Source organism: Lissotriton helveticus, chromosome 5_1, assembly GCF_964261635.1.
Source record: "Lissotriton helveticus chromosome 5_1, aLisHel1.1, whole genome shotgun sequence".
Classification (NCBI taxonomy): domain Eukaryota; kingdom Metazoa; phylum Chordata; class Amphibia; order Caudata; family Salamandridae; genus Lissotriton; species Lissotriton helveticus.
The window spans coordinates 925,981,832-926,008,114 of NC_136065.1; the positions used below are offsets into that span (position 1 = coordinate 925,981,832).

The 26,283-nt window shown below is 44.7% G+C and overlaps 1 protein-coding gene across 3 annotated transcripts in view; it reads left to right on the forward strand.

The window, feature by feature from the left end:
- The window catches only part of LOC144754997 (protein FRA10AC1), a 312,415-nt gene that overhangs the window by 70,331 nt on the left and 215,801 nt on the right, over positions 1-26,283 (forward strand). For all 3 annotated transcript variants that reach the window (XM_078643391.1, XM_078643392.1, XM_078643393.1), the window contains exon 4: positions 26,155-26,250. In XM_078643391.1, coding sequence (XP_078499517.1) covers positions 26,155-26,250 — 96 coding nt within the window. The remainder of the gene's footprint in view (positions 1-26,154; positions 26,251-26,283) is intronic.

Consider the following 26,283-nt stretch of genomic DNA (forward strand, 5'->3'; position numbering starts at 1 on the left):
GTATTGCATAATGGAGTCCCAGAATGTAAAGTGAACATTACTAGGTATGAAAGCATTAAGGTCCAGATGTACGACCATTCCATTTTGTGAGTTGCAATTTGTGATTATTTGCAAATCGTAATGTGCGACTCTCAAAATGGAATGTATAACAGTGCCTGAGACACTGTTTGCGATTCCCAAATGGGTCGCACACAAGAGACCTGCCTCATTAATATTCATGAGGCAGGTCGCTATTTGGGACCCCTTGGGAATGGCGGGCACTTACAGGGATGGTGGTCAGCTGACCACCATGTCTGTGACTGCTTGCTCTTAAAAAATATTTGCACTCTCATTCGCAAAGGGGTAGGGGTCCCTTGGGGACCCCTTTCTTTTTGCGACTTTTCTATAGCCAACTTTCAATTGGCAGTAAAAGGCGCATATTTTGCAACCGCATTTTGGTTGCAAAATATTCGTACATGGCACTGTGAGTGGCTATTAGGAAGGGACGCTCTTGGCACGCCCCGGCCTAATAGCGAGTCGCAAACCCTATTTTGTGAGTCGGTAATATGTTACAGAGTCGCAAAATAGGCTTTCTACGTAACACAGACCTATTTAGGGATCGCAAACGGCCCGATTAGCTGTTTGTGACTGATAAAACCGGCGTACATGTGGCCCTTATTTTCAAATTGTTATCTGGAAACGTTTGTTGGATCAAAAGGAATGCTAAGGGCACCATCATGATTCAGCCTGAGCTTTCTCTCTATGTGGAACAGCAGTCCACTCGTGGTCTGAATTTGCTGCACTGCAAATGGCCAGAAGTGGAAACAACCGTGCACATTTTACAGGGTGACGTTCTACACCCTGTACATCTTCCTTGGGCATTGGGGAAACTGCTGCATGTACAGGCACAAGCTAGCTTCCAACAAGTCACTTCCTGCATCATCACCGGGGGTGCCTGGAACTCAGGAATTGAATTAAAGGTCGAATCTATAAAAGCATTTGACAGGGTCAACATGATTTTTATGGTATTAGAAAGGATAGTCTATCTCAGTTAATTTATAGAAGGGATTCTGCACCTATAATGCAAAACATATGCATCCTTAGTTATTAACAATGTTACATGCTATGCTATCATTTGATATTAAACGAGGTATGTAACAGGCATGCACAATGTGCTCTGGTTTTTGTGCTATATATCCTTGGCCAATGCACTATAACAGACAACTGCAATAAGTAGTAATAGATGAGTAACAGTCTAACATCACACTTTATGCAGATGAACTGGTAGTATAGTATACTTTCTGGGAGACATCCATATCGTAAAGGAAATAAAATGTTCGACCCCCACCAAGTACAAAATGAACCAAATTAAAGCAGACATTAGCATTAATTGCTAGAATACCACAATGATAAAACAAAAAATAGGTAAAGTATTTATGCATCACATATGCACCTGGTGTAGAGACTACACGGTGAAGATAAATTAGGTGAGATAGCACAGGAATCAAAATGAATAGGCAAAGATCTAAGCCATGGGTACTCACAAACATTTTCCCAGGGACCGCAAAGTTTGGTGTATGGTGTGACCGAGGGCCGCACTGATGCCAGCGGGGGGTGTAAAGTGGGAGTAAGGGAAGCAAAACATGTATATCTAGTAGCTATCTTTAAAATGAAGGTGTTTCTATAGTTAAGGGCCTAGTTACTTTACTTTAAATAACTCTTTGCTGTATATTAAACATTTTTTTCCATGTTAGTGCTGAGTCGAGTCAACAGCAGTCCAATGCTGCTGCTTCCCAGGGGGGCCGCATGTAAAGCTCAGGAGGACCGCATGCGGCCCCCGGGCATACTTTGAGTATCCCTGATCTAAGGTAACGGTTATCAATCACCCATCCTATAAATTACATCAAACTGTCAGCCCCACCGAAATTGTTGTTTGTCATTATGCTACTTGTTCCGTTTGAGTCCCAAACACATACTTTGAATAATGGAGATCCCACATAATAAGCATAACACACATAAAGGGTTATGGAGATCGTGTGAGTAAAGTTTGACATGGAAAAGTGAAGGAGGATGCAAGAAAGGTGGCCACTAATAAATCTGGTCTCTGTCTACTCCTAAATTATACTAACCTGGGAAGACATAAATATTAACTAGTTACTCTGACCTAAATCTGTTGCTATTGTACCATTGATAAAGTGCCTGGGAATCATTAAACGAACCACATAACCTGTTTATCCATGAGGAATTTAGCGTGATGCTCATAATAAGGCTAGGAATTATAAGGTACTGAAAGAACACGGAAATTCTATATTTTTTTAAGGTGGTGGTCAAGAGTGAGAAAGATAATATTTCCGACAGCCCAGTCACAAAATTCCAGACAAATACACACCACTGCAAATGACCTACAACAAAATGGAACTTTTCGTTACACGGAAGTTATTTGTTTATCCAGGCTGATAAATGCCAGGGCAGATTTGTTAAAATTGTACTGTGAATAAAACCGCAATAAACAGGAAAGAGTGATGTGATGCTGTTCTTTGTCTTAAACCTCTTGGATTTATGCTGTATGACAAGCCTGGAAGACTACAACACTAGTCATTTTTTTTTAAAGGAAGACTTTTAATTTGAGAGGGAAAAGAGCACATTTCTGCTGTGGTGTACGATTAAGTGTCAAAGGGGGATACAACACGTATGCGCTATCATAACACCTCATTATTTCGAAATCCAATTTTGAAAAAAACTTAAAACGTTCATGTTCAAACTGTTTCTGGAGTAGTGTTTATGCTCTTCAGCTGTCGGTATTTTCAGTTTTTTCTCTCCTTTAAGCTGTCTTTTGAACTGATATTCCTCTCTCATCCTCTCCTCCCTGCCCATTCCACAGTTTCTTTCCCACCTCCTGATCTCTTGTGAACTCTATCACCTCCATCCTTGTGTGTTATAATGTGGTTGTGATGCTTAGATGTACAAAGTCGTTTTCCTGTTGGGTGATTGCTTACTTTGGGTATAATGAACAATGCTATGCATTGTGTTGTTTTACTGTACTGGTACTTTTTAAGTTTCGCGAGCTTTATAGGAATGCGTAAAACAATAAATAATTTCACAAAAGTTGGCAAGTCAATGATCACATTGTAAATTTCCTCAACTTTAATGTGTTCTCCCATAATGCAACTTAAAAAAGTCGAAATATGTTAGCAGAGTTACTGGTTGAAGTAAATTATATGCCATTTTATATTCTTTAAATGAATTATTATAAACAGTGGCAAATGGCTCTGTTCCACGTAGGAACCTTTACCAAATGATGAAACCGCTTCCAAATTAGGAAAAAAGTGTTTACAAACCTTGCTGATGTGAGGCTATTTTTAGAAACCTATTTATGATGAATCCAGAAGCTCGACAGAAAGTGTGTTTTTTCGAAGATGAATTTACAAGTTGGTTCACATTTAACATACATGCACTTTATATGTTATAACATTTTTGTTGTGAGCTCTTCAGCGAATTGTCCTGCAGCAGGACACGGTTTCTTATGTTGCAGGCAGTGGGATCCGGATGGGTTGAATTGTCGCTAGATATAAAATCAATGAACGTGGTGGTCCGAGGGTTTGAATTGTCAGAGAAATATTGAGAGTTTTAGCCACGGGTGTACTAGGTCCCATGAGAACCAAGGTGTTCATATAATTGTGGAACAGTAGAGTTTTAAATCTGCTGCGTGAGCAGATCTGGATGAGGTGACTGAGTATGAGAATAAAGTGTGGAGAGCTCTCCAGCAGGTGAGCATTATCCTCTTTTCAGATTCATGTACACAGCAGACATAGTCAAGCAAATAGGGGTTTTGCACCACTGTGAGTCTCTTGTCATGACGCCAGTAAGTTGGACTGGCTTGTGAAGTCCTTCTCTGTGTGAAGTTGAGCGTACCTTTGGAAAAATCATTCTATTCGAAATTCTGTTTGAAAGTCGAGTAACACAGCGTCTGGAGGTATCTAGGAAAGTGTACTACAATAAGTAGGCACAAGTCCAACTACTTCAGCTTTCGAAAAAATCTAAAGACATGGCTGTTCTAGTGCCTTCCTCTTCCTTAAATTTATATCTCTGCTTTCAGGTCTGTATGTTGTTGTGTTCAATGCAAGCGCTCTGAGACCTTCGGGTGATTTATCGCTATACAAAAGACAATTTACATTACATTACATAATTACTTAGTGACATAAAGTATTTAGAGATAGTGAGCCTTAGGGAAAGTATTTTGGAGGAGGCTCCAAAACAGAGCATATGGAATCACAGTTAACATTGGTGACATCCTCATTATAACAAGCAGTGGCATAGCCGATAGGTCTTGTGTTTGAGACCTTATATGTTTAACCATGCAGCATATTATCCGGGTTGCTGGGCCGGCAGGGATTAAAGAGCTATACAGTTGCTACACACTGGGTCATGCAAGCTGATACACGAATACATACTTGCCTCAGGAAACATTTATGGACACATTTCAAGGCTTTTCAACGCACAGACAGAAAGATAAGTGCCTCAATGGCACTATAACATTCTGTATGAGGCCATATTGAAGTTGTTTCCTTGATAAATGTTACAAAAACTGAGCATGAACTGGTACCGTGCAGCATTAAGCAACAAGAGGAACCAGATGCCCTTTCTCAGAAACTTTTTCTCATAAATCAATATACCCAAACCACTCTATTTCATCAACTACCAGTATCTAATTTCCATACATATAATCTTATATAAGATTTCTATTGATCCTCACATGGTTGGTAGAGCTGTGTCAACCATGCAAGAGATTGATAGCAATCCTATATAAGATTCTATATATGGCAATTAGATCGTACATTGGGCTGATGATCAGGTATTATAATTTGAGGATCTGATTAAAAAAGAACAAAAAGATTAGATAATTGATTGAGAATTCAATAAGAATTCCGCCACACTTGTTTGTTTGCAGTATGCACTTACTTCAGCTTTATAATTCTGTATTTTGAAAAGCATATATCTGTATAGAGCCACATACATAGGAGTGAATGAAAGTTTAATGTTCTAGGGAAAGCCAACAGGATATTGGTAGTTGAGGAAATAGAGTGATGTAGGTGTATTGATACCATTTTTGAGAAGACGTTTTGCATGAGACTCGTCTTGGCTGTATGATATTTTTATGAATTGTGCATCAAAGAAAGGTGTATATATAATGATTAAGGCACTAATCTGATGTTAAGTGCAATGTTGAAGGTTGGTTTTGCTATAAAACTATATTAAAATGGATGCGGTATACATGTAATGACATTACGATAAAGCGATGATCATGAAATGGAGTGTGAAATTGACGTACAGATTGAAAATTGGATGGAACAGAGATCCTAAACGGTATCCTGAATGGATATTCGGATATGAAGATGGGCCTGTTGAGCTAGAGCGAGAGTGTTATGGTAGTGAATAGGATTGGCCTAACTACAAAGAGTTCCATACGGGTGCATGATCTTTAGACGAGTCACTTTGTGAGAAGAGACAGCACCCAAATTTAGGTATGAGTCATAGCGTTACAATAGATTGGGACCGAATTTTGAACAATCGGGGAAGAATTTGATTATATGTTAGCATACCAATATTACATAAGGACGGCAAAGATGGGAGCCACAGGTAGAAAAGTGAAACGTGGGTTTGGCTCGGTACCTGCGTATATTAAACAGTGCCCATACTATTTCATTTGCGATACTGGTGAAGTATTTATGAAAACTTGCCAGTTTGCATGCTATGTAGATGCAGTATGATATTAGTTATTTCTTGTATTTACGATTGTTAGCTTTACTATCAAGATCTAAACACGCAGTGGGGAATACAAAGATGGCATCCATCCATGACTGTGATTACACTGTGTCCTTACAGAGCCCAGATGTGGGGCGTGAAATTGATTAGATGTGGGCTTTTAAAGTTATGGCGTACGCATTGTGATTTTTGATACCTCCAGAATGTGAGGTAGCCTCGTCAATTATTTTGACTAACAAATGAAGAATACAAAAGTAAGGAACTTGGGATTGTTGCACATTGAAATGTCGTAATACAGGTAGTGGTTGCTCCCTTTTTAGGTTTCGGTTACCGTCCCACTGCGTAAGCAGTGGGTGGGCGGAGCCGAAATCTTTTGTTAGTAGTATGGGGGCCTGAACACGCCCCTCTTCTCCATTGGCTGGCCTCGTAAATGCTGGCCGGCCATTGGAGGAGAGGAGCGTCACTGAGTTCAGGGCCCGCCTTGACGCGATTCGGGGGCGTTTACGTGTCTTTTTTTAAGTCCCGCCCTCTCCTCTTCCCATTGGCTGGAATTTTACCTTCCAGCCAATGGGAAGGGGAGAGCACGCCCCCGAATCCCTACAGGACGCTGTGCTTTCCGAGCAGCGTCTACCGGGGCCATGAGGTAAGCCTCTGCCCCCCTGTTTGTACCGTTGTTTCTTGTTTTGTATTGAACTGTCAAATTTACGAGTGTTGCTTTTGGTACATGCACATTTGATAGTGGTATTGTTTCTGAACTGTTTTAAAAGTATTTTTTCCCCACATTTATCCATGCACGGGTGCCTGTCTGTGTTGTTTGAGACTGATAAACGTCACCGTTTCCCCCAAGTGAGCATGACATTCTGTCCTGGCGAACACAGAGGCGTTGGGGCGATTTCCAAGTTATTTATGACGAAAGACGATGCAAAGGGCGATTCCATTTGGTGATGTACTCTTCACGTGAAGTTACTGCTGACCTTAGACCAGGGTTTGCCGACTGCTTTCCTACAAATGAATCGGTTATTCCGAAACATTTTTTTTCTGTATTCCTTGATTTGGTGCATTTGGTATTGGGACGGACACCCTGAAATAAAGGAACAGCCCACCTCGGATCGGGAGTCTGTCGCTTGCAGACTGCGCTCGTGTCTACTCCATTCGCTCTTGGGCAGGGTTTTAAATGACCTTGCTGTGAATTCACGGAGCCGACGGCCCAGCTAATTTACAGTTGCAGTTTGTGTGGGGGGAGGGGGTGGTTTGACGACGGTCTGGTGAAACACGGGTTTGCGTGTGCTTTGATTTTCACGCTTGGTCTGTTCTCGTCTGAATTAGTCTGTTGGGAATTCAGAGGCGCAGATGAGGGGGCTCTGCAGACCTGCACAAATCAATGTAAGTGGGGCGTCATTGTTCATTTAGCATCAATTCCGAACCGACAGGCACGGAGGCGAGGGACTGGTCGTGCCGCCACCAGCTGTCGCCAACATGAATGCGCTGCGTTGTAATTGTGCTGCGTTAGGACAGCATGGTACGTGTTTAGCTCTGGTACAGAAGCAGCTTTAGCTGTCTCGCCTTACACAGGAGTTCCCAAAAAATAAAATAATAATCCTATAAATGCCCATGTCTATATATACCTACACACATGCTTTTGGTCAGCCTTCTCTGTCCATTGGTCTGTTCATGCGTCATTCATATTTGGTCGCTGCGCCTGGTCTCTAACCCCCAGATTCATCAAAGTCCTCTTTTGCGAGTCCTTAATAGCGATTATTAAGGAATCGCTATTAAAGACTCCCAAAACGGGATGCATGTAGAAATCGCAATATTTTTTGCGATTTCTACTGCTTCCTTATTTGTGATTCGCTAATTGCTAATCGCAAATAAGGAATGGCTTTCCCATTCATTCCTATGGGCCTCAAGGCCCATAGGAATAAATGGGGAGTCATTCCTTATTTGCGATTAGCAATTAGCGAATCGCAAATAAAGAAGCGATTTCAAGGGTGCCAGGGTGTCCAAAGGACACCCTGTAGCACCCCTGAAATGGTAATGTACATTGGTGTTGCGCACACACATGTCCAAAGGACATGTGTGTGTGTAACATACAACTTAGAAAAATGCACTAAAGTGCATTTTTCTAAGTTTTCGCTATTTACCACGTAGTTAGACTTCGCGGTAAATAGCGGCCCCATATTGCGAATTCGCAATTTTAAAAAGGTTCATGAATTGCATTTAAGGAATCTCTAATTGAGATTCCTTAAATGCAATTCTTCGCAATTTAGCGATTTTTATAATTGCGATTTTTGCATTTGGGATGATGAATCCCAAATGCAAAAATAGCGCTCGCAAAGGGCCAGATTCTCAGAATCTGGCCCTTTGCGAGCCGATTTTGGCTTGATGAATCTACCTGTAAGTGGTTCTGTAGGTCCACCACAAGGAACGTCTTCCTCGATAACTGAATGAGCTGCTGTTGCTTCTTCTGTGTACATTTCTTCTGTTTTCAGCTTCTTGTTTCATAGGATTAATCTCTGAGATGCCAGTGGTTGACCCTCAAGGACTCTGTCTTCAGTGCTAAAAGACTACTCCTTCATATTGGTTTAAAATGAGCCCTGATTTTGTGTATCCTCTCAAAGACTTGTACCAGTGGCACAATGCGTTTGGAGCACATGCTCTCTGGTTTTGTTGTACAAAAGTAAAGGTTACATTAAGTCAATTTTTCCGGCAATTGTGACTATTTTCGCCAGACCGATCTGCCACTGGGGCCAGAAAGCGCACTTCGGTTTAATCCTTGGCAGCCCTGCATCGAGTCCAGCGGGGCAAGCCTAAGGTGAGGAGACTAGGAATGATGGCAAGAGCCCTCAATGCCTAATACTAACCTGTGGTCCGGTATGTCCTCCCTTGATTGTTAGATCTGAGTAACGGGCAGCTCGAGCCCAGTCGCTGGTTCCACTGGTCCCAGGGGCTGCTTTGACGGAAAGGTCCTGTACATCCGGCTGCAGTACCTCTGTGGACAGGGAGGGTCTCCATATAAATGACCTCTTAGTAGAAGCTGTTACAGGGTGAAGGTGATCTAGTCATTGACTCGTTTGGGGCCTGTGCTGCCCCTGTCCAATTTGACATGGCTTCTCGCATCCCAAAAACTCCTGGACATTTTTTCTTTATCAGAGGGAGCAACCAGTAGTCCCTCCTCCCTTGGTTGAGGATCCAGAATCCCCCCCCCCTTTTTAGGTTTCGCCTGGCGATCCGCTGCGCAGCAGCGTTCGCACAGGCAAAATCTTATGTTACAACATTATGTGGCTTTGTCCCGCCTCTCTGTTCCATTGGCTAGCTCCATAAATGGAGGCTAGCCATTGGAACAGAGATGCGTCAGTCATTGTGGGAGCAGATTCGTGGGCGTTCCGGCGATTTTTACTCATCCCGCCCCTTTAACAACGTCATGCGGCGGTGGTTTATTATTATTTTTTTTTAAGGTTTGTTTTGGCCATTTTGAAAGTGTCGTTTGCAGGGGTGGGTTGCGCGATGTCCCGCTGTCCATTCCTGCCCCCCCTCCCGCTGTCCGTGTGCCCGTTCCTGCCCCCCCTCCCGCTGTCCGTGTGCCCGTTCCTGCCCCCCCCCGCTGTCCGTGTGACCGTTCCTGCCCCCCTCCCGCTGTCCGTGTGACCGTTCCCGCCCCCCTCCCGCTGTCCGTTCCCGCCCCCCCTCCCGCTGTCCGTGTGCCTATAGGTGCTCGGTGGCAACGGCCCATCACTGGCTGCGCATGTGGAAGGGCGTGTGGGGTGTCGATTTCCGCTGCTTTCACCGACTCCGCCACTCTCTGTAATGAGGAAAAGAAAATGGCGGCGGGAAAAGCCTGCGAGCCGGAGGAGGACCGTCCCAGCCTGACGGCCGCGAAGCGCGAGGCCTTGGCTGGCATCGACAGGTGGGTCCAGGATTACCGTAGCTGGCAAGCAGTGCTCTGGCAGTTGTCTCCAGCACTGCGCGACCATTGTTTGCTCCTTCCCCCGGGGAGCTGTGCCTGGGGCTCCCTGCGCCGCGCTGCAGCCTGAGCCGCCTCTAACGGCGTCTCTCTTCTTGCAGGCCCGTACTGCATGAAGCCTATACGGGCTCCTGAGGCTTCATGAAGATGGCGCCAGATCCAAGGCCCTGTTGGTGAAGGTAAGCTTGGCAGCTGGATGGCACTGAGAGCTCCGGGCGTGTGGGGCTGCTGGCAGAGCGGGGAAAGTCTTCTTCGTAGTTGGGTTCACGTGTCCCGTGTAAGCGACTCTGAAAGAATGGTCCAGACCTTTCATGACAGCTTGTGAGAGTTCCCTAGCTTTCCTCCCTTTTAGTTGTCCTTATATTCCCTTTGTTTTGTAATGATCGCTATGCATTTGTCTTTGGTTCTCATTCGCACTCTCCGAGCAAGTGAGTGCATGCCATTTGGGTGCAACCTCTGTTCTCTTGGAGTTTGGCTCACTCTTTCTCTTCCCTTGGGATGGGTCGTGCTTGCATGCGCATATGTGAGTGTTGTGAGTTTAGCACTTGCATCTCTTTCCAATTCCGTGAGTTTCGCACTTGTGCCTAAAACCCCTTGCAGTCAGCTGCACTTTTCATCTCTGCACTTAGTTGTACACCCATCTCTCCCTTGAAGAAAATAGCGCTCCTTATTGTATGTGGAGTGCATTCGCTGCCTGTCCCTGTTGTTTGCTTGGGGTAGGCATGCGCACCCTGATTGTATATAGTGTGCTTTCCTCTTTGTATTAACTGCAAAAAACACAGTTGATGGACAGAATGTAGACCAATGTCATACATTCACCCCAGTACAAGGATCTGGGCTTAAATCCATCGTTTTTTTGCACTCCACACCACCCTGGGTTAGACACTGGCTATATGCAAATCAGCTCTGACCCTGTGCCTCATGGGAACAGTCCAGTCCGAACTACCAAGCCATGTCTTCCCCAGACCGGAATCAAGCATCCAAGGACCGGTTTCTGGCTATCAGCCTTCATCAGCCTGGATAGCTTGACTCCAGTGGTGTGGAGAGCCTGGGACTCACGTCTGAGCATACCCAGCACACTTGGGTGAAAATTGCAAAAAACACAGTTGATGGACAGAATGTAGAACAATGTCATACATTCACCCCAGTACAAGGATCTGGGCCTAAATCCATCGTTTTTTTGCACTCCACACCACCCTGGGTTAGACACTGGCTATATGCAAATCAGCTCTGACCCTGTGCCTCATGGGAACAGTCCAGTCCGAACTACCAAGCCATGTCTTCCCCAGACCGGAATCGAGCATCCAAGGACCGGTTTCTGGCTATCAGCCTTCATCAGCCTGGATAGCTTGACTCCAGTGGTGTGGAGAGCCTGGGACTCACGTCTGAGCATACCCAGCACACTTGGGTGAAAATTGCAAAAAACACAGTTGATGGACAGAATGTAGAACAATGTCATACATTCACCCCAGTACAAGGATCTGGGCCTAAATCCATCGTTTTTTTGCACTCCACACCACCCTGGGTTAGACACTGGCCATATGCAAATAAGCTCTGACCCTGTGCCTCATGGGAACAGTCCAGTCCGAACTACCAAGCCATGTCTTCCCCAGACCGGAATCAAGCAACCAAGGACCGGTTTCTGGCTATCAGCCTTCATCAGCCTGGATAGCTTGACTCCAGTGGTGTGGAGAGCCTGGGACTCACGTCTGAGCATACCGAGCACACTTGGGTGAAAATTGCAAAAAACACAGTTGATGGACAGAATGTAGAACAATGTCATACATTCACCCCAGTACAAGGATCAGGGCCTAAATCCATCGTTTTTTTGCACTCCACACCACCCTGGGTTAGACACTGGCTATATGCAAATCAGCTCTGACCCTGTGCCTCATGGGAACAGTCCAGTCCGAACTACCAAGCCATGTCTTCCCCAGACCGGAATCAAGCATCCAAGGACCGGTTTCTGGCTATCAGCCTTCATCAGCCTGGATAGCTTGACTCCAGTGGTGTGGAGAGCCTGGGACTCACGTCTGAGCATACCCAGCACACTTGGGTGAAAATTGCAAAAAACACAGTTGATGGACAGAATGTAGAACAATGTCATACATTCACCCCAGTACAAGGATCTGGGCCTAAATCCATCGTTTGTTTGCACTCCACACCACCCTGGGTTAGACACTGGCCATATGCAAATCAGCTCTGACCCTGTGCCTCATTGGAACAGTCCAGTCCGAACTACCAAGCCATGTCTTCCCCAGACCGGAATCAAGCATCCAAGGACCGGTTTCTGGCTATCAGCCTTCATCAGCCTGGATAGCTTGACTCCAGTGGTGTGGAGAGCCTGGGACTCACGTCTGAGCATACCCTTCACACTTGGGTGAAAATTGCAAAAAACACAGTTGATGGACAGAATGTAGAACAATGTCATACATTCACCCCAGTACAAGGATCTGGGCCTAAATCCATCGTTTTTTTGCACTCCACACCACCCTGGGTTAGACACTGGCTATATGCAAATCAGCTCTGACCCTGTGCCTCATGGGAACAGTCCAGTCCGAACTACCAAGCCATGTCTTCCCCAGACCGGAATCAAGCATCCAAGGACCGGTTTCTGGCTATCAGCCTTCATCAGCCTGGATAGCTTGACTCCAGTGGTGTGGAGAGCCTGGGACTCACGTCTGAGCATACCCAGCACACTTGGGTGAAATTTGCAAAAAACACAGTTGATGGACAGAATGTAGAACAATGTCATACATTCACCCCAGTACAAGGATCTGGGCCTAAATCCATCGTTTTTTTGCACTCCACACCACCCTGGGTTAGACACTGGCTATATGCAAATCAGCTCTGACCCTGTGCCTCATGGGAACAGTCCAGTCCGAACTACCAAGCCATGTCTTCCCCAGACCGGAATCAAGCATGGAGGTCCAGGAGGATGAGGGCCGCTGTTTCTCCGTTGTCCATCATGGCTCGGATGTCATCGGTGGCAGCGATGAGGGCGGTCTCGGTGCTGTGGTTGGCTCGGAAGCCAGACTGTGAGGGGTCGAGGGATCCATTCGTCTCGAGGAAGGCGGCCAGCTGTTTGTTGACGGTCTTTTCGATGACTTTGGCCGGGAACGGGAGGAGCGAGATGGGACGGTAATTCTTGAGTTCGGTGGGGTCCGCTGTAGGTTTCTTGAGTAGAGCGCTGAGTTCTGCGTGTTTCCAGCTCTCCGGGAAGGTGGCGGTGTCGAAGGAGGTGTTGATAATGTCCCGCAGGTGGGGTGCGATGACAACGTCGGCCTTGTTGAAGACGTGGTGAGGGCAGGGCTTTTGACATCTCTTCACCTTTTCCCCAGTGATTGCATCTTCTGTCTGTCGCTTTCGTTAGTGATAGTTCTGTATTGAAGAGTGAATCTGATGTGTGTATTATCTTCTCCTGGGCTGGGATCTTTATTCTATTGTTATTTGAGGTGGTACGTTGATGGCTGTACATGCAACTGTGAAGGTACAAGTTGTTTAGGTTACTTTTTTAGAGCTTCATTTTATTAATTGACATCATGGTTTTAACGTAAGGGTTACGAGCATATGTAGATAATCACTTTATTTTGTGGAGCTATTGCTTGATGCCACTCGTGGTTCCATTCTCTGCACTGATGCTTAGTTGGTAAGTTTTTGCCCATCTGTCTTTCCCCTTGTCTTTAAGTGTCTTTCCCCTTCAGTAAACAAGGCTGGCACATAATCGGTGGTTGCCACACTTGATGTGTACCGGTATTGGGTCCATACTGCCAGGTTGTCACAACGTGAGATTAAGTTTAAGCGCTTGAATTATCTATCTGGGGTATTGTTTTCTGAAAATGTAATACATTTCTAATTTTTATCGCTATTAAAAGCTTACGTCTAGAATGCAATGTTTGTGTCTTGATGTATTAGCAGTGTTAGGTTGGCACTATTTAGCTGCCTCACCTTTCTGCGTTTCCAATGTGTGGGTGTTGGTCGTCCTTAAGGTGCTCTTTGAAAAGCCTGCCTCTCACTAAAACATCGTTTAACGTAGCAGGTTCACTACTACCCTGAATTACACTCTGTATGATCGCTGTTCTTTCTCGGGGCTTCCATTGGCTGGGCCTTCAATGTCATCACTTCCTGCACTGAAGGATTGTGTTTTTTAGGTTTCGCCTGGCGTTCGCCACACACACCACACCACGCACAGCTCACCACACACAGCTCACTACCATACATGCCAACATTTCAGAAGAGCAAAGTGGGTGTGTGTGGCTCTGGGTGGGTGTGTGTGGCTCTGTGTGTGTGTGTGTGTGTGTGTGTGGCTCTGTGTGTGTGTGTGGCTGTGTGTGTGTGTGTGTGTGGCTCTGTGTGTGTGTGTGTGTGTGTGTGTGGCTCTGTGTGTGTGGCTCTGTGTGTGTGTGTGTGTGTGTGTGTGGCTCTGTGTGTGTGTGGCTCTGTGTGTTTGGCTGTGTGTGTGTGTGGGGGGGGGGCTCTGGGTGGGTGTGTGTGTGGCTCTGGGTGTGTGTGTGTGTGTGTGTGTGTGTGTGGCTGGCTCTGGGTGTGTGTGTGTGTGTGTGGCTCTGGGTGTGTGTGTGTGTGTGGTAGTAATTGCTGTCTGCTGAGCTTGTCCGTAGGGTACAATAGGTCTCACATTTGCGAGAGATTAAGCTAATGGCAATGTAAATGACAATGCCATTTATTTATCTGTTTCCAAAACCAACACATAAATACAAAATTTGTAATTTACAATGCCAATAGCTCTAACTTTTCCAAAGGCGAAACCATTGCATTGTAAATGCTTGTTTAACTTGTTGCTACATTAATATCATGTTGGTGTTGTGCCGGAACTTTGCTAGTTGGTAATATCTGTCAATGATGTATAAGCATCTTGTATTATATGCTGGTTGATGGTTAAGGAGGTGCTGACACTTTGCAGGTTGTCAATATCTTCCAATAATTATGTGTAAGGGAAATAAGTGAACATTCACTGTCTTGTATGATGCGTATGTGTTTTAAAGTCCATGACGGCCATGACAATATAGGTATTCAAATAATGCTGGATGTTAATATCTGTCAATGATGTTTAAGTGTCTTAAATTATAGGCCCTTTGAAGTCCACATCTATTGCTTGGTATGTTGTGCAAGACTCTTAAGTTACATCCAGGTGATGATATATGCACTTAAATAATACTATATCATGATCATGTCAATGTCAAGTGATTTGGTATTGGCATATCAACAGGTACTGGTGTTTGTTGGATTGTTAGACGTGTGACATTCAGTTAAACAATTTGTCCGTCAGTCATCTCCAAATATACGCCTGTTGATGGTAATATCCATTGTCATACATGATGCACAAGTGTCTTAAATTTTATGCCAGCCACAATAATTCAGGTATTTTAAAAATGCTGGTTACTAATATCTGTTAATGATGCGTAAGCGCATGCAGACAAAGAAATGAGTGAAATTATGAGTGCTTGTGAAAAGCGCTATTAAAGAAAAAAGCAGTCACGGAAACATCTACTAAATGGGACAAGTGTAGGGCTACAAGTAATGGGGATGTGCTACGTGGGAGGGACCAACCCACGGAAAGGAGGGACAAATAGGAAATATTAGCTACTTGGAAGCAAGGCTTTGTAAAGGACACTCAATGAAATAAATGAAAAAAATATACAACATGCCTACGGTAAATAAAGTTTAAAAAAAAGAAAAATATACACAACATGTCTCAAATAGACTGCGCAAGCGCTACCTAGGCTCAACCCAAAAAATCTTGAAGGGAGACTACTTGCACCAGCAAAACTGACTGTAGAGGTTTATTGGGAAGATGAACTGTCAACTAACCTGAAGGTGGTTCTGAGCTTGTTTTGTCTGTTGTTTTATTTGATTCATTTAGAACAACGTGGACGGACCCACTAATGAATCCTTCTACCAGGACGACTCAGTGCCGTGCACTGGAATATAAGAAATCCAGTAGGTTTGTAAGAAGAACCCACACCCACCAACCTAGTTGGTGGCATGCTTCATCATTGGGTCACCAGCTGTGCTGCCGAATGCAACTCAGCTGTGCTTCGACGCCTGAGTTACAGCGGAGCGGGTTTTGTTTTTTCAATGTGATGTGTGCTCAGAGTGGTGAAAATATAAATGCTTCTGGGATCCCCTGCTAAAAAAGTTTTATTCACGGTGCGGTGTCCTAGGACACAGTTGAAAACAGGGCGGGATATAGTAAAGATGAAAAATTGGTCTTCGTTATCCCCTAAATACTGGTTGACATTTTTCAGCCTCATAAACAATAATGAGGCTTTCTTCAGGATCATATCACGTGAACTATGATGTTGCAAAAAAGAAGCCACGTGAGTTTTTTCAGCACACACGCTAAGGTGTGCTGTGCATGCTGTGGTGTAACCATACTTACGGACCCACCGACTGGTTAAAACACCAGCCACGTGAATGGTGTAGTTATAATGGATCCCGGAAGGGGTGAACTCCTGTAGTCAAACATTCATCAAGGCTGACCGCCCGCCGGCCTCACCTATTCCCATCTTCTCTGGATCCTGCTGGTTTTATTTTATTCTACACAGCACATTGAGTTTTGGGACAATAAAATAGGATGGCATTGTATATTTGATGCTCACATTGTCAAACACATTTTTCATGTACTCTGCGTCTTCACAGAATTTATAGCATAATTTGTTGAAGCCAATATCATCAGTGACTGTTAATGTGAAGACACTTGTGTGAAAGGGAGATGTTGTGTGAATACAGAGTGTATATGTTGTAAATACTGGACAAAAATCACTTTGGCTAATATCATAATTTCAGTATGGTGTAGAGTAATGTACAGCATGTGGAAAATCATTCCTAAAGGTACTATACAATAGCTAGTACTTCTGATCAAGCCTTCTTTACTGCATAGATGTGTCTTTGGTAATTAAAGCTGGGTTACATATGGAAAATGTAGACTGGATTTTTAGAGATCTTGTTAGACGTTATGTAGAGTGCGCTTTTCAATTTTTTTTTAGAGTTTCCTGCATCTGTGTATTTGATTGGTTAGGTTTATCTTCATCTTCTCCAACTCATCTCCGTTTGGTCTTAGTGTTCCTTTTCTGTCACTTACTATTATTGCACAAGAATCATTCATTTAAGAAATGCTTTATCATTTGACTATGATATATATAATTTAAGAACTCAAGTAGTAACAGACTTGTAACTCGCTATTCACAGAGTTTCGCATCTCCATCAAAATCCCGTAAGCATCATATGGGTTTGGGACTTTAAAATACATCGTTGCCCACAGGCAGCTAAATTAGTTTGTGGCATTATAGATACTCGAGGTGCGGCCCTTACCCATTTTAAACATGACACATATAGAATATCTCTGAATAACCTCATGGTAAAACAATGGTAAAGGATACAAAATAGAGTGATAAACAAACAATAGCGTAAAACCCACTTTTTCTAGGAATGATTGAGTCTACAATAGACTGTTGAATCTTTAGACCTAGATATTAGTGGTCTCGAAGCTAACTTCACTGGCTACAGTGACCACACAATGAAAGGGATAAGGGTATCCCTACCCATTAAGCCGAAGATTAAAATAAGGATGACCTTTGACCCAATTATGACATCAATAAATGGGTTCATCATTAAATGGGAGAAAGTAGACCATCTAGTTTGTCTTTCATAAATTATGCAGCATACTATGCTAGAGATCGTGCAATGCCTAGACCCTGAGGCTGATCCAATACACACTATTAACTCCTTTTCTGTTATTACACGCTACATGAAAGAAGCTCTGACCTGTAGAATACACCCAATAAGAGCCCCTCAGTGAGGCTGCTTTGACTTAAAGTGCACATTAGCAAGAAAGCAGCTTCCTCTAGCGTTAAAGCAGAACCAAAGGATCTGCACACTATCAGACTGGCTTGTGTGCACTTTAAGCAGACCATTGCAAGCAGGAAGAAACGTATTAGACAAACAGCCTGGGAGGAACTGCTACGGGCTAGCACTTTAAAGGGCGGCAAGTCCTACTAGAGGATAATAAATAACAGCTATTTTAAGGGACCGCATGAGCCACTGATTGAGGTTCATATAGCAGAGGAAGTGTGAGAAAGTAATTTCTAAGCTACATATAAAGACCATTCGATGATTAAAAGAAGGTAGCAGTGTCAGGAATCGAGAGACGCAAGGCAGTACAATTTTACCACACCCCCTTCAACATGTAACCCTGCATGAAGTTGAAAGAGCCCTAGATGAGAGTAGTAAAGGGACGGCTCCAGGCCCAGATGGGACCCCCTTAGCTGTATAAAGAGCAGCCAGAACTCTGGGCCTGCTGCTTACAAACGTTTCTGATGCTCCTACAGTGCTGGTCTGCCCCCCTCATGAGAAGCTTCAACTATTATTCGTATGATAACTTTGCCAATTTCTTTACCAATAAAATCTCCAAGTTCAAGCTCTCCTAGATGACCACCTCACCCACACAACGAAAGTAGACAGTAGAAATCATTGAAATGGTTACCGGATCCATTCCCTCGTCACACATTGAGGTCCCTATCCCTGCCCAACTGGCTAAAAAGCTCAAACTGACACCTTAGCCCTGCTCTGGACAAAGATTATAAATATCTCCCTGAGAACCGAAATCATGCCACACTGTCTCAAAATTGGCCAAGTCACACCATTACCAAAGAAAACGGGCTCTGACCCAAACGATCTCAATAACTTCAGGCTCATCTCCAATCTCCCATTCTTAGCCAAAATCCTAGAAACATGTGTTCTCCTTCAATTTACCCAACACATGGACAGCTACACCCTTCTAGACCCTCACCAATCGGGTTTCTCAAAAGGTTGCAGCACAGAGACAGCGATCTTGAATGTCATAGATGATGTCTACAATTCACTCGATAAGGACCGATGCTGTCTACTCATACTCCTGGACTTATCGGCAGCCTTCAACACGGTAGTCCACAAATTGCTCATCAATGTACTCCGAGAAAGGGTTGGAGCAGAAGAGGTGGTCTTACAGTGGTTTACCTCCTTTCTGCAGAACCACTCTCAAAGAATAAAAATTAAAAAAGTAATGTCTGACCTACTCCCCATAAGCAGGGGCTTCCCCCAAGGATCAGTTCTCTCACCATCACTGTTCAACATCTACATGGAGCCCTTCCCCACCATACTCAAAAAAGCCAATGTCCCCTTCCACCTCTATGCATACGCCACCCAGATCTAGCGAGTAACTTCCTCCATTAGTGACATTCAGAGACTTAATGACACTTTTAAGAGAAGTCCAACGCTGGCTTTCCCACAACCACCTGAAACTCAACCAAGATAAAACAGAAATCCTTCTCATATCCAACAAAGATCAGACCCCCGAAATCGCAGAATGGCTAAAAACCATTGATGCTCTCAACTGCAATCTCATCGCGGCCGACTCTATAAGATCACTGGGAATCAATCTGGACCTAACATAGACATGATCAAACATATCAAGAACACCAGCAAAGAGTACCTTCTTCAACCTAAAACTACTCAACAAAATAAAACCCTTCATCCCTCCCAATGACCTTAAACAGGCTACACAATCCCTGGTTCTGTCCAAATTGGTTTACGGGAATGCTACCCTCACACTCATGGCAAAATCTCACTTAGCTCCCTTCGGATCAACTCTAAATGCAGCCGCCAGGATGGTCACAGGAGTAAAGAAATACAAACACATCTCTACCGCTCTCAGAGAGATAAAATGGCTCCCAATCTAAATGCTGGCCAACTTCAGAACTGCTTGTCTCGCACACAAAGCTCTGCACACTGGCAAACCTGCCTACCTGGCCTCTAAACTCAACAAGGCTGGTCAGACAAGGAATCTCAGGAGTACTAACACTCTACTTCTCATCCCTCCGAAAACTCGCAAACAAAAAACCTTATCACGCTCCTTCTCTGGCAATGCGCCCAAAATTTGGAACGCCTTCCTAGTCCATATCAGGACTAACCCATCCTTCAAAAAATTCAAAAGCCAGCTCAAAGACCTCTTCCTCAACCAAACTTTTCTGAAAGGATAGCTGCTGCTTAACACTGAATCTTGCCCATTGGAGCATACAGTCATATTGATAAGAAGCCTTTTACATTACCTACCTCTTGACTCACTCCTCTGCCCCCCTCCCTGAACAGGATTTGTCATGAATCAATGTGTTTACTACTGTTATACTTTGTATTCGAATGCTACATGACAAATGTTGTAAAGCACTCCAATACCTGCGGGTCTGGCCAGTGCTATATAAAACTCTTAATTATATAAAGATTTATAAAACATAAGGCAATAAATCCTTACCCCAAAACTATCACCCACTATCATGGTTGAATACCACTGGGGGGGCGCATCCTGCTCAACACATTGAAAGATTGAGCAGTAGCAAATAATATACTGGTAGACAGGCAATTATGTTTAAAAAAAAATTATGTTATGTTATGTTATACTAGATTTGTAAAGCGCGCAGCTACTCAAAGTATCCCGGCGCTAGTTCCAAAGAAAGCCCACCACATAACCATCTAAAGGGGAGAAGGAAAAAGAGAAAAAAGCCTCAAAAAAGCAGAGTTTTTAATTTCTTCTTGAAAGCAACAGGGTCCGATACCCTCCTAAGGGCCAGAGGGAGCTCGTTCCAGGCTAGACCTGCTTTGCGGGTGAAGGAGCAGCCACCCAACCTGTGGCGATTGAACCGAGGGTTCTGTATTAGGAGTTGGTCAGAGGATCGCAGTTGCCTGAAAGGTTTGTAAAAGGCAAATCCCTTCTGAAGATAGAGCGGGCCCAACCCATACAAAGCCCGTTGGACAGTGGCCAGCATTTTAAATTTAAGACGAGACTCGACTGGGAGCCAGTGCAGGTAGCGAAGATGGACCCGCACGCTCTGCCTGGTAGATAGTCCCAGGAGGAGTCTCGCTGCCACATTCTGGACTACCTGCAGCTTCCTGGTCAGATAGTCCGGACTTCCCACCAGGAGAGCATTGGCATAGTCCAGGCGGGAAAGAATCAGCGCCTGTACGACCGTCTCTTTGGCACCGATTGGCAAGAGGGGGAGAAATTTCCGCAGAATTTTCAGGGCGCCAAAACATGTCCCTGTTAGCTTCTTCACTTGTGTCGCGAAATTCAAGTTTTCCTCAAACCAAACCCCCAGATTTTTTGCAAGAACCTTGTCGGATAGAGGGGGCAGGAAATACGGCGGCCACAGCCTAGCTCTGAAATCCACAGAGAACGCGCCAAACAAAAGAACCTCCGATTTCTCTTCGTTGCACTTTAGCTGTGCATTAGCCAGCCAACGAAACACAGCTGAGAGACAGCGCTGCGCCGTGCTGACCGAGTCCTCACCCCGTTTCCAGGAGAACAGCAGCTGCGTATCATCCGCATAGGCCATCACCTTAGCCCCCAAGGACTCCGCTAGATAGACCAAGGGAGTCACATAGATGTTAAACAGTAGGGGGCTAAGTGAGGATCCCTGCGGGATGCCGGTGAAAAGAGGCGTCTGCGCAGAGGCGCAGGGAGGCAGCCAAACTTGCTGTGACCTATCCTCCAAATAGGATCTAAGCCAGCTCCAAGCTGAGCCTGCAATGCTGATAGCTGTTAGACGATCGAGAAGGAGAGAATGGGGCACCGTGTCGAATGCCGCCGAGAGATCCAGCATCTCCAAGGCTGCTCTCCCGCCGGCATCCAAGCAATCGCGAATAGACTCCGCCACCTCCAGCAAAGCTGACTCCGTGCTGTAAGAGGCGCGGAACCCCGATTGCGCCGGATGCAGCAAACCTGCCCTCTCTACATAGTTGGTGAGCTGAGCGGTAACTGCCTTTTCGCAGACCTTGGCCAAGCTAGGCAGGAGCGAGATAGGTCGGTAGTTGGCAGGAAGCGACGGATCCAGGGTTGGCTTCTTGAGCAGGGGCAGTATGAGAGCCTGCTTCCAAGAGGACGGAACGCAGGCCTCGCGGAGCGACTGATTGACCAGAAGATTGACTTCTGGGTTGACCGTGTCGGACACCTCGGCCAGCAACCTAGCCGCGCAAGGATCCTTGGGGGAGCCCGATTTCAGTGCTCCAAGGATTCTGCGTGAGGCCAATGGGTCAATGAGGCTAAAAGCCGAGAAAAAATGAGCCGAATCCCTCACCGGGCTGCCCGACGGAACAGTCGGGGTCGGCTTAGGGATTTCCAGGAAGGATTCTTAAATGTCCATGATTTTATCCCTAAAGTGTTTTGCCAAGATGTTGCACCAGTGGTCAGAGGGGGGGACCACCGCCTCCTGGGCACGGGGCTTTACAAAACTCTGCACAATGGCAAAAATTTCCTTGGAATTGTTGTTCGCCCGGTCAATGCGAGTGACAAAATGCTGGCCTTTGGCCGTGGCAATAGCTGAATAATGGATTTTCTGTTTGACTCTAAGAGCCTGTTTGGCAATGGGGCAATAGCCGCTGATCCGCCATGCTCTCTCCAAAACCTTACAGGCGTGCTTTAGAGCTTTCAGCTCTGAGGTGAACCAAGGCTTAGAGGGAGTCTCTCTCCCCAGTTTGCAAGGACCCGGTGCCGAGTGGACAGTGACTGAATCACTGATCCAACTAGAGAAGGTGGTGACATTGTCCTGCAGATCACCTATGAGGATAGGGCGTGAGGCCGCCAGATGGCCGCCAAGAAGACCAGCATCCGGCTTCCTGGCTGTGGGGGCGCGATGGCAGTTAGCTAATTGCCGCTGGCGCTGGGCGGACCATGAGAAGAATATAGGGAAGTGATCTGCCCAGGTGATCGGGAGTGGCTTTCTAACCAGCACCGGGAAATTGGAACAGATAGGATCCAAGATGTGACCCCCCCCTTGTGGGTCGGATCAGTCACCAATTGGGAGAGCATAGCCAACTGGAGATTTTCCATGAAGACAGCAGAATCAGCCGACTCCAAGGAGTCGAGATGTAAATTGAAATCCCCCAAGAGAATGTAGTTGGCAAACCTTAAGACTCTATCCGCCAAAGCATCCAAAAAGACACCCCTGGGCCCGGTGGACGGTATAATAATGAACCCCCCAATGTGAAGTGAGGTGACAATTGGAGGTTGAAATCCATGGCCTCACAGCCTCCCCATATAGTGGAGGACTCACACTGGAGAGCCCAGCGGTCTCTATATATAATGACCACACCCCCCCTCTCCCAACTGGGCGGTCAGTCCAATGGATTTTATAACCCGAGGGGGTGGCCAAAGCGACGATGGGATTAGAGAACGCGTCAAGCCAGGTATCCGTGATGAATAATAGATCAAGATCATTATCCAAAACCAGGTCGGCAATGTCAGCATGATGCCGCTTCAAAGATCTGGAATTAATGAGGCAGGCTTTAAAACAGCCCTTAGGGCAGGGGTCAGCACTCAGCACGACCGAGGAGAACTGTGTGGATGGAATAAAACCACAGTCCGGGCACGCCAAGGTACTCTCGGGGCTGGCAGTGATAGTAGAGTAGGAGGGGCAGCACGGGACTCTTAAAGACCTTAAAGTAGTGCTGGAGTACTGAATGAGTGTGCCATTGTGATGAGTGGGGGCTAATCCAGCAGCATGGCTCGCCCTGAGCACTTCCTTGACGCTCACGGGCGCAGACGGGCTTGCCTTAGGCGCGCCCGCTGCGCTCGCCCGCTGCGCGTTCGGCACAGACACATTTAAATAGGGTGTGGCCAGTGCTGGGAAGATGCGTGCAACGACTGGACCGCTGACCGCGCCAAACGCATGTCAAGTCCAAGATGGCCGCTGCCCGGCCGAAAATGAGGTCAGGAGTGCTGCAGAGCCGTGGCAAGAAGAATAGAGCCCCGAGCAATGCCGAGCACCAAATGGTAATTGCGATCTTTTTAAAATTAAATTCTTCGACATCAAAGTGATGCAGAAAGAAAAATAAACTGACAAGCACTCCCCCCCCCTAATTCCCCTCACACACACCGGCAAGAAATTAAAATAAAGCGAACAAAGTTAAAATCAGCAGCAGACTAGCAGTGTGGGAGCTAACAGGAGCCGGTTTGAGAATTGGCCTTCAATGCCTGAGCATGAGAATCATCATAGGAAAGTATACAGTGGCGAAAAAGGTGACACTATCTTTCCTTCATGGATTTGTCTGCAGCTTTTGACTGCGTATCGCACTCAAAGCTGTGGAAAATCGTGGAGGATTTAGAAATCGAAGTAAGAATTATCAATTACATAAGGCAATTGTACACGGATGAAAACGCTCATGTCTGTTTTGGAAGGGAGGGCTAGTGTTCGGCTAGCTTTAATATCAAAAGGGGTAAGGCAGGGCTGCTTTTTAGCCCCGTGTTTATTCTCGCTTTACACGAATCTGGTAGAATGTGGCCTAACAATCCACTAGGTACACAGCAATGCTGGGTTCTCGTCCCCTCCCAGTCCCTTTATATGCAGATGATGCTGTATTCATCTCTAGAACTGGGCTGGGGTTACAAGCTCTCATAAATGATTACATTACTTTCATGGCAAACCTAGATTTGAAAGTGGCTCCAAAACTTATACCATGACATACGGGGCCAAACTCAAGACAAAACCTTCCTTCTACGCAGAAGGACATAGATTGAGTGAAACACCTACCTGCTGCTATCTTGAGATACGTTTTGATAGTAGGAACTCGCGGCCCTCAATGGTAGCCAGTAAATGTGCGCAAATGGAGAAATCCATGAATGGGATATTCACACTTATAAAGAAATTGGGCTTTAAAGCATTGAGGGAACTCCTTAATATATACACAAGTAAAGCAGTGGCTGTGGCTTCTTATGGTCCTGGAGTATGGGGAAAGGCTAAAATACAAAGTATCCAAAGAGTTGAGGATTCTTCCCTTAAATCCATCCTCTCTCCCCTCCAGCTCGTCGAACTATGTAGTCCACACTGAATTGGGAATCCTGTACATCTCTGCTAGATTGAACATAGACCCTATACTGCTTTGGCATTCGATTTGGACACACGAGGAAACTGGTCTGAATGAATTAATACTCAGTTATGCAATTAATTTAGACCACGCAATGGAAATACCTTGGCTGAGATATGTCAAATCCACATGTGAGATTATTAGCCTATCGAAACTTTTTTCCAATCCGGAAGTTAGTAAATAAATAGGTAAAGAACAGTTGAAACTCCACACCCAGAATAACGCAACAGAAAGGAGTGGAATGGCGGAGTAAACTAAATCATCTGTGGTTGCCTATAATAGTATGATCCCCCGAGAGGGTTTTAAACTATACTTGACTCTGGTTTGTGATGATCAGCAGAGGTTCCTCCTGACTCTATTTAGGGCAAATATGTTACAGTTGATGGTAAGATTTCCGTATAATTATCATTCTATGTCTGAGTTGGCAAAGTGGCCATGTGATAGTGTGTAACCCATAACTAATTTCTACATTATCTTTATTTGTACATTTTATAAAATACTTAGGAAGACAGACTTTTTTGTGTTTTTAAAACACTTAATTTTAGACAATGTAGGCCAGCACTCTTTTTTTAAAACAAACAATTACACACTCCATTTGTATGCTGTGCAATGGCCTCTTATATGCAGCTGGTATTGAAAATAAGGAAAAGCATGCGGGGCAACCTTTTAGGATAATTGGTGTCTCCACAAAGAGACACTTGAGGGCATGGAACGGGCTTATTTTTTAACTGTTCACTTCCCTGGTTGGTAACAGTTGTACGGAACATATGAAGAGTCATTTCAAAATTGTAATTGTTTTAATTCACTGTTGTAGTATACTTTTATGTTACTGAAAAGTATCGCATAAAGTTAGGATTGATTGACTATGTTATATGATACCTATGAATGTGCTATTCAGGTAACTTTAGATATAGATATTAGGCAGCATAGATAAGTTATACTGCTCTTAATATTATTTTATGTAGTGCATAACTGCAGGTAATTTAATTACATAATTATAGTAACTTGCCCTTTTATTTAGCATCTCTGCCATTTTCTAGTTTCCTAAATAACAGATGGTGCAATTCCCCAATTTAATGATCCTCAATTTACCTATTTCTGAAATGCATAAGGGTAAATTAGTCTTGCCCTGATTCTAGCCTTTAATTCACTCATTCATTTTGCTGTAAGGTCACATAGTATGTTGCACTTTAACTGAGGTTGACTCCAATTATAGGATAAAATGTAAAGTAGACCCTCATGAATAAGCCTTTATTACGCCAATATTTAGCTCAGAACATATGTCCATTTTCAAATTGTGATTGCTCAGTAAGCGCTGGAAATGTACTTCAAACTTTAATTTTAACTCTTGTTGGACTATTCTTTCATCCATCACTCTTGCACGTGGGTTTGTAAGCTTTTTTCTTTGTTGGGTTGGTTTGATTGTTACTTCGCCATTGGTCATTGTACAGTACTCCGCAGGGTTTGTTATCAGGTTTGCAAAAATGCCTCTAAATTAATGAATAACATATACATTTTTCTGTCTTACGTTTGATTTAAAGGACAAGGTATGATGATGCCTTACTTAAAAAGCCCTTCCAGAAAGAGAAACATGGAAAAGTTGCCCACAGCAAAGTTGCTGCAGATGAATGGGACAGGTACAGTATATGTTACTTGTTGTATCTTATGTT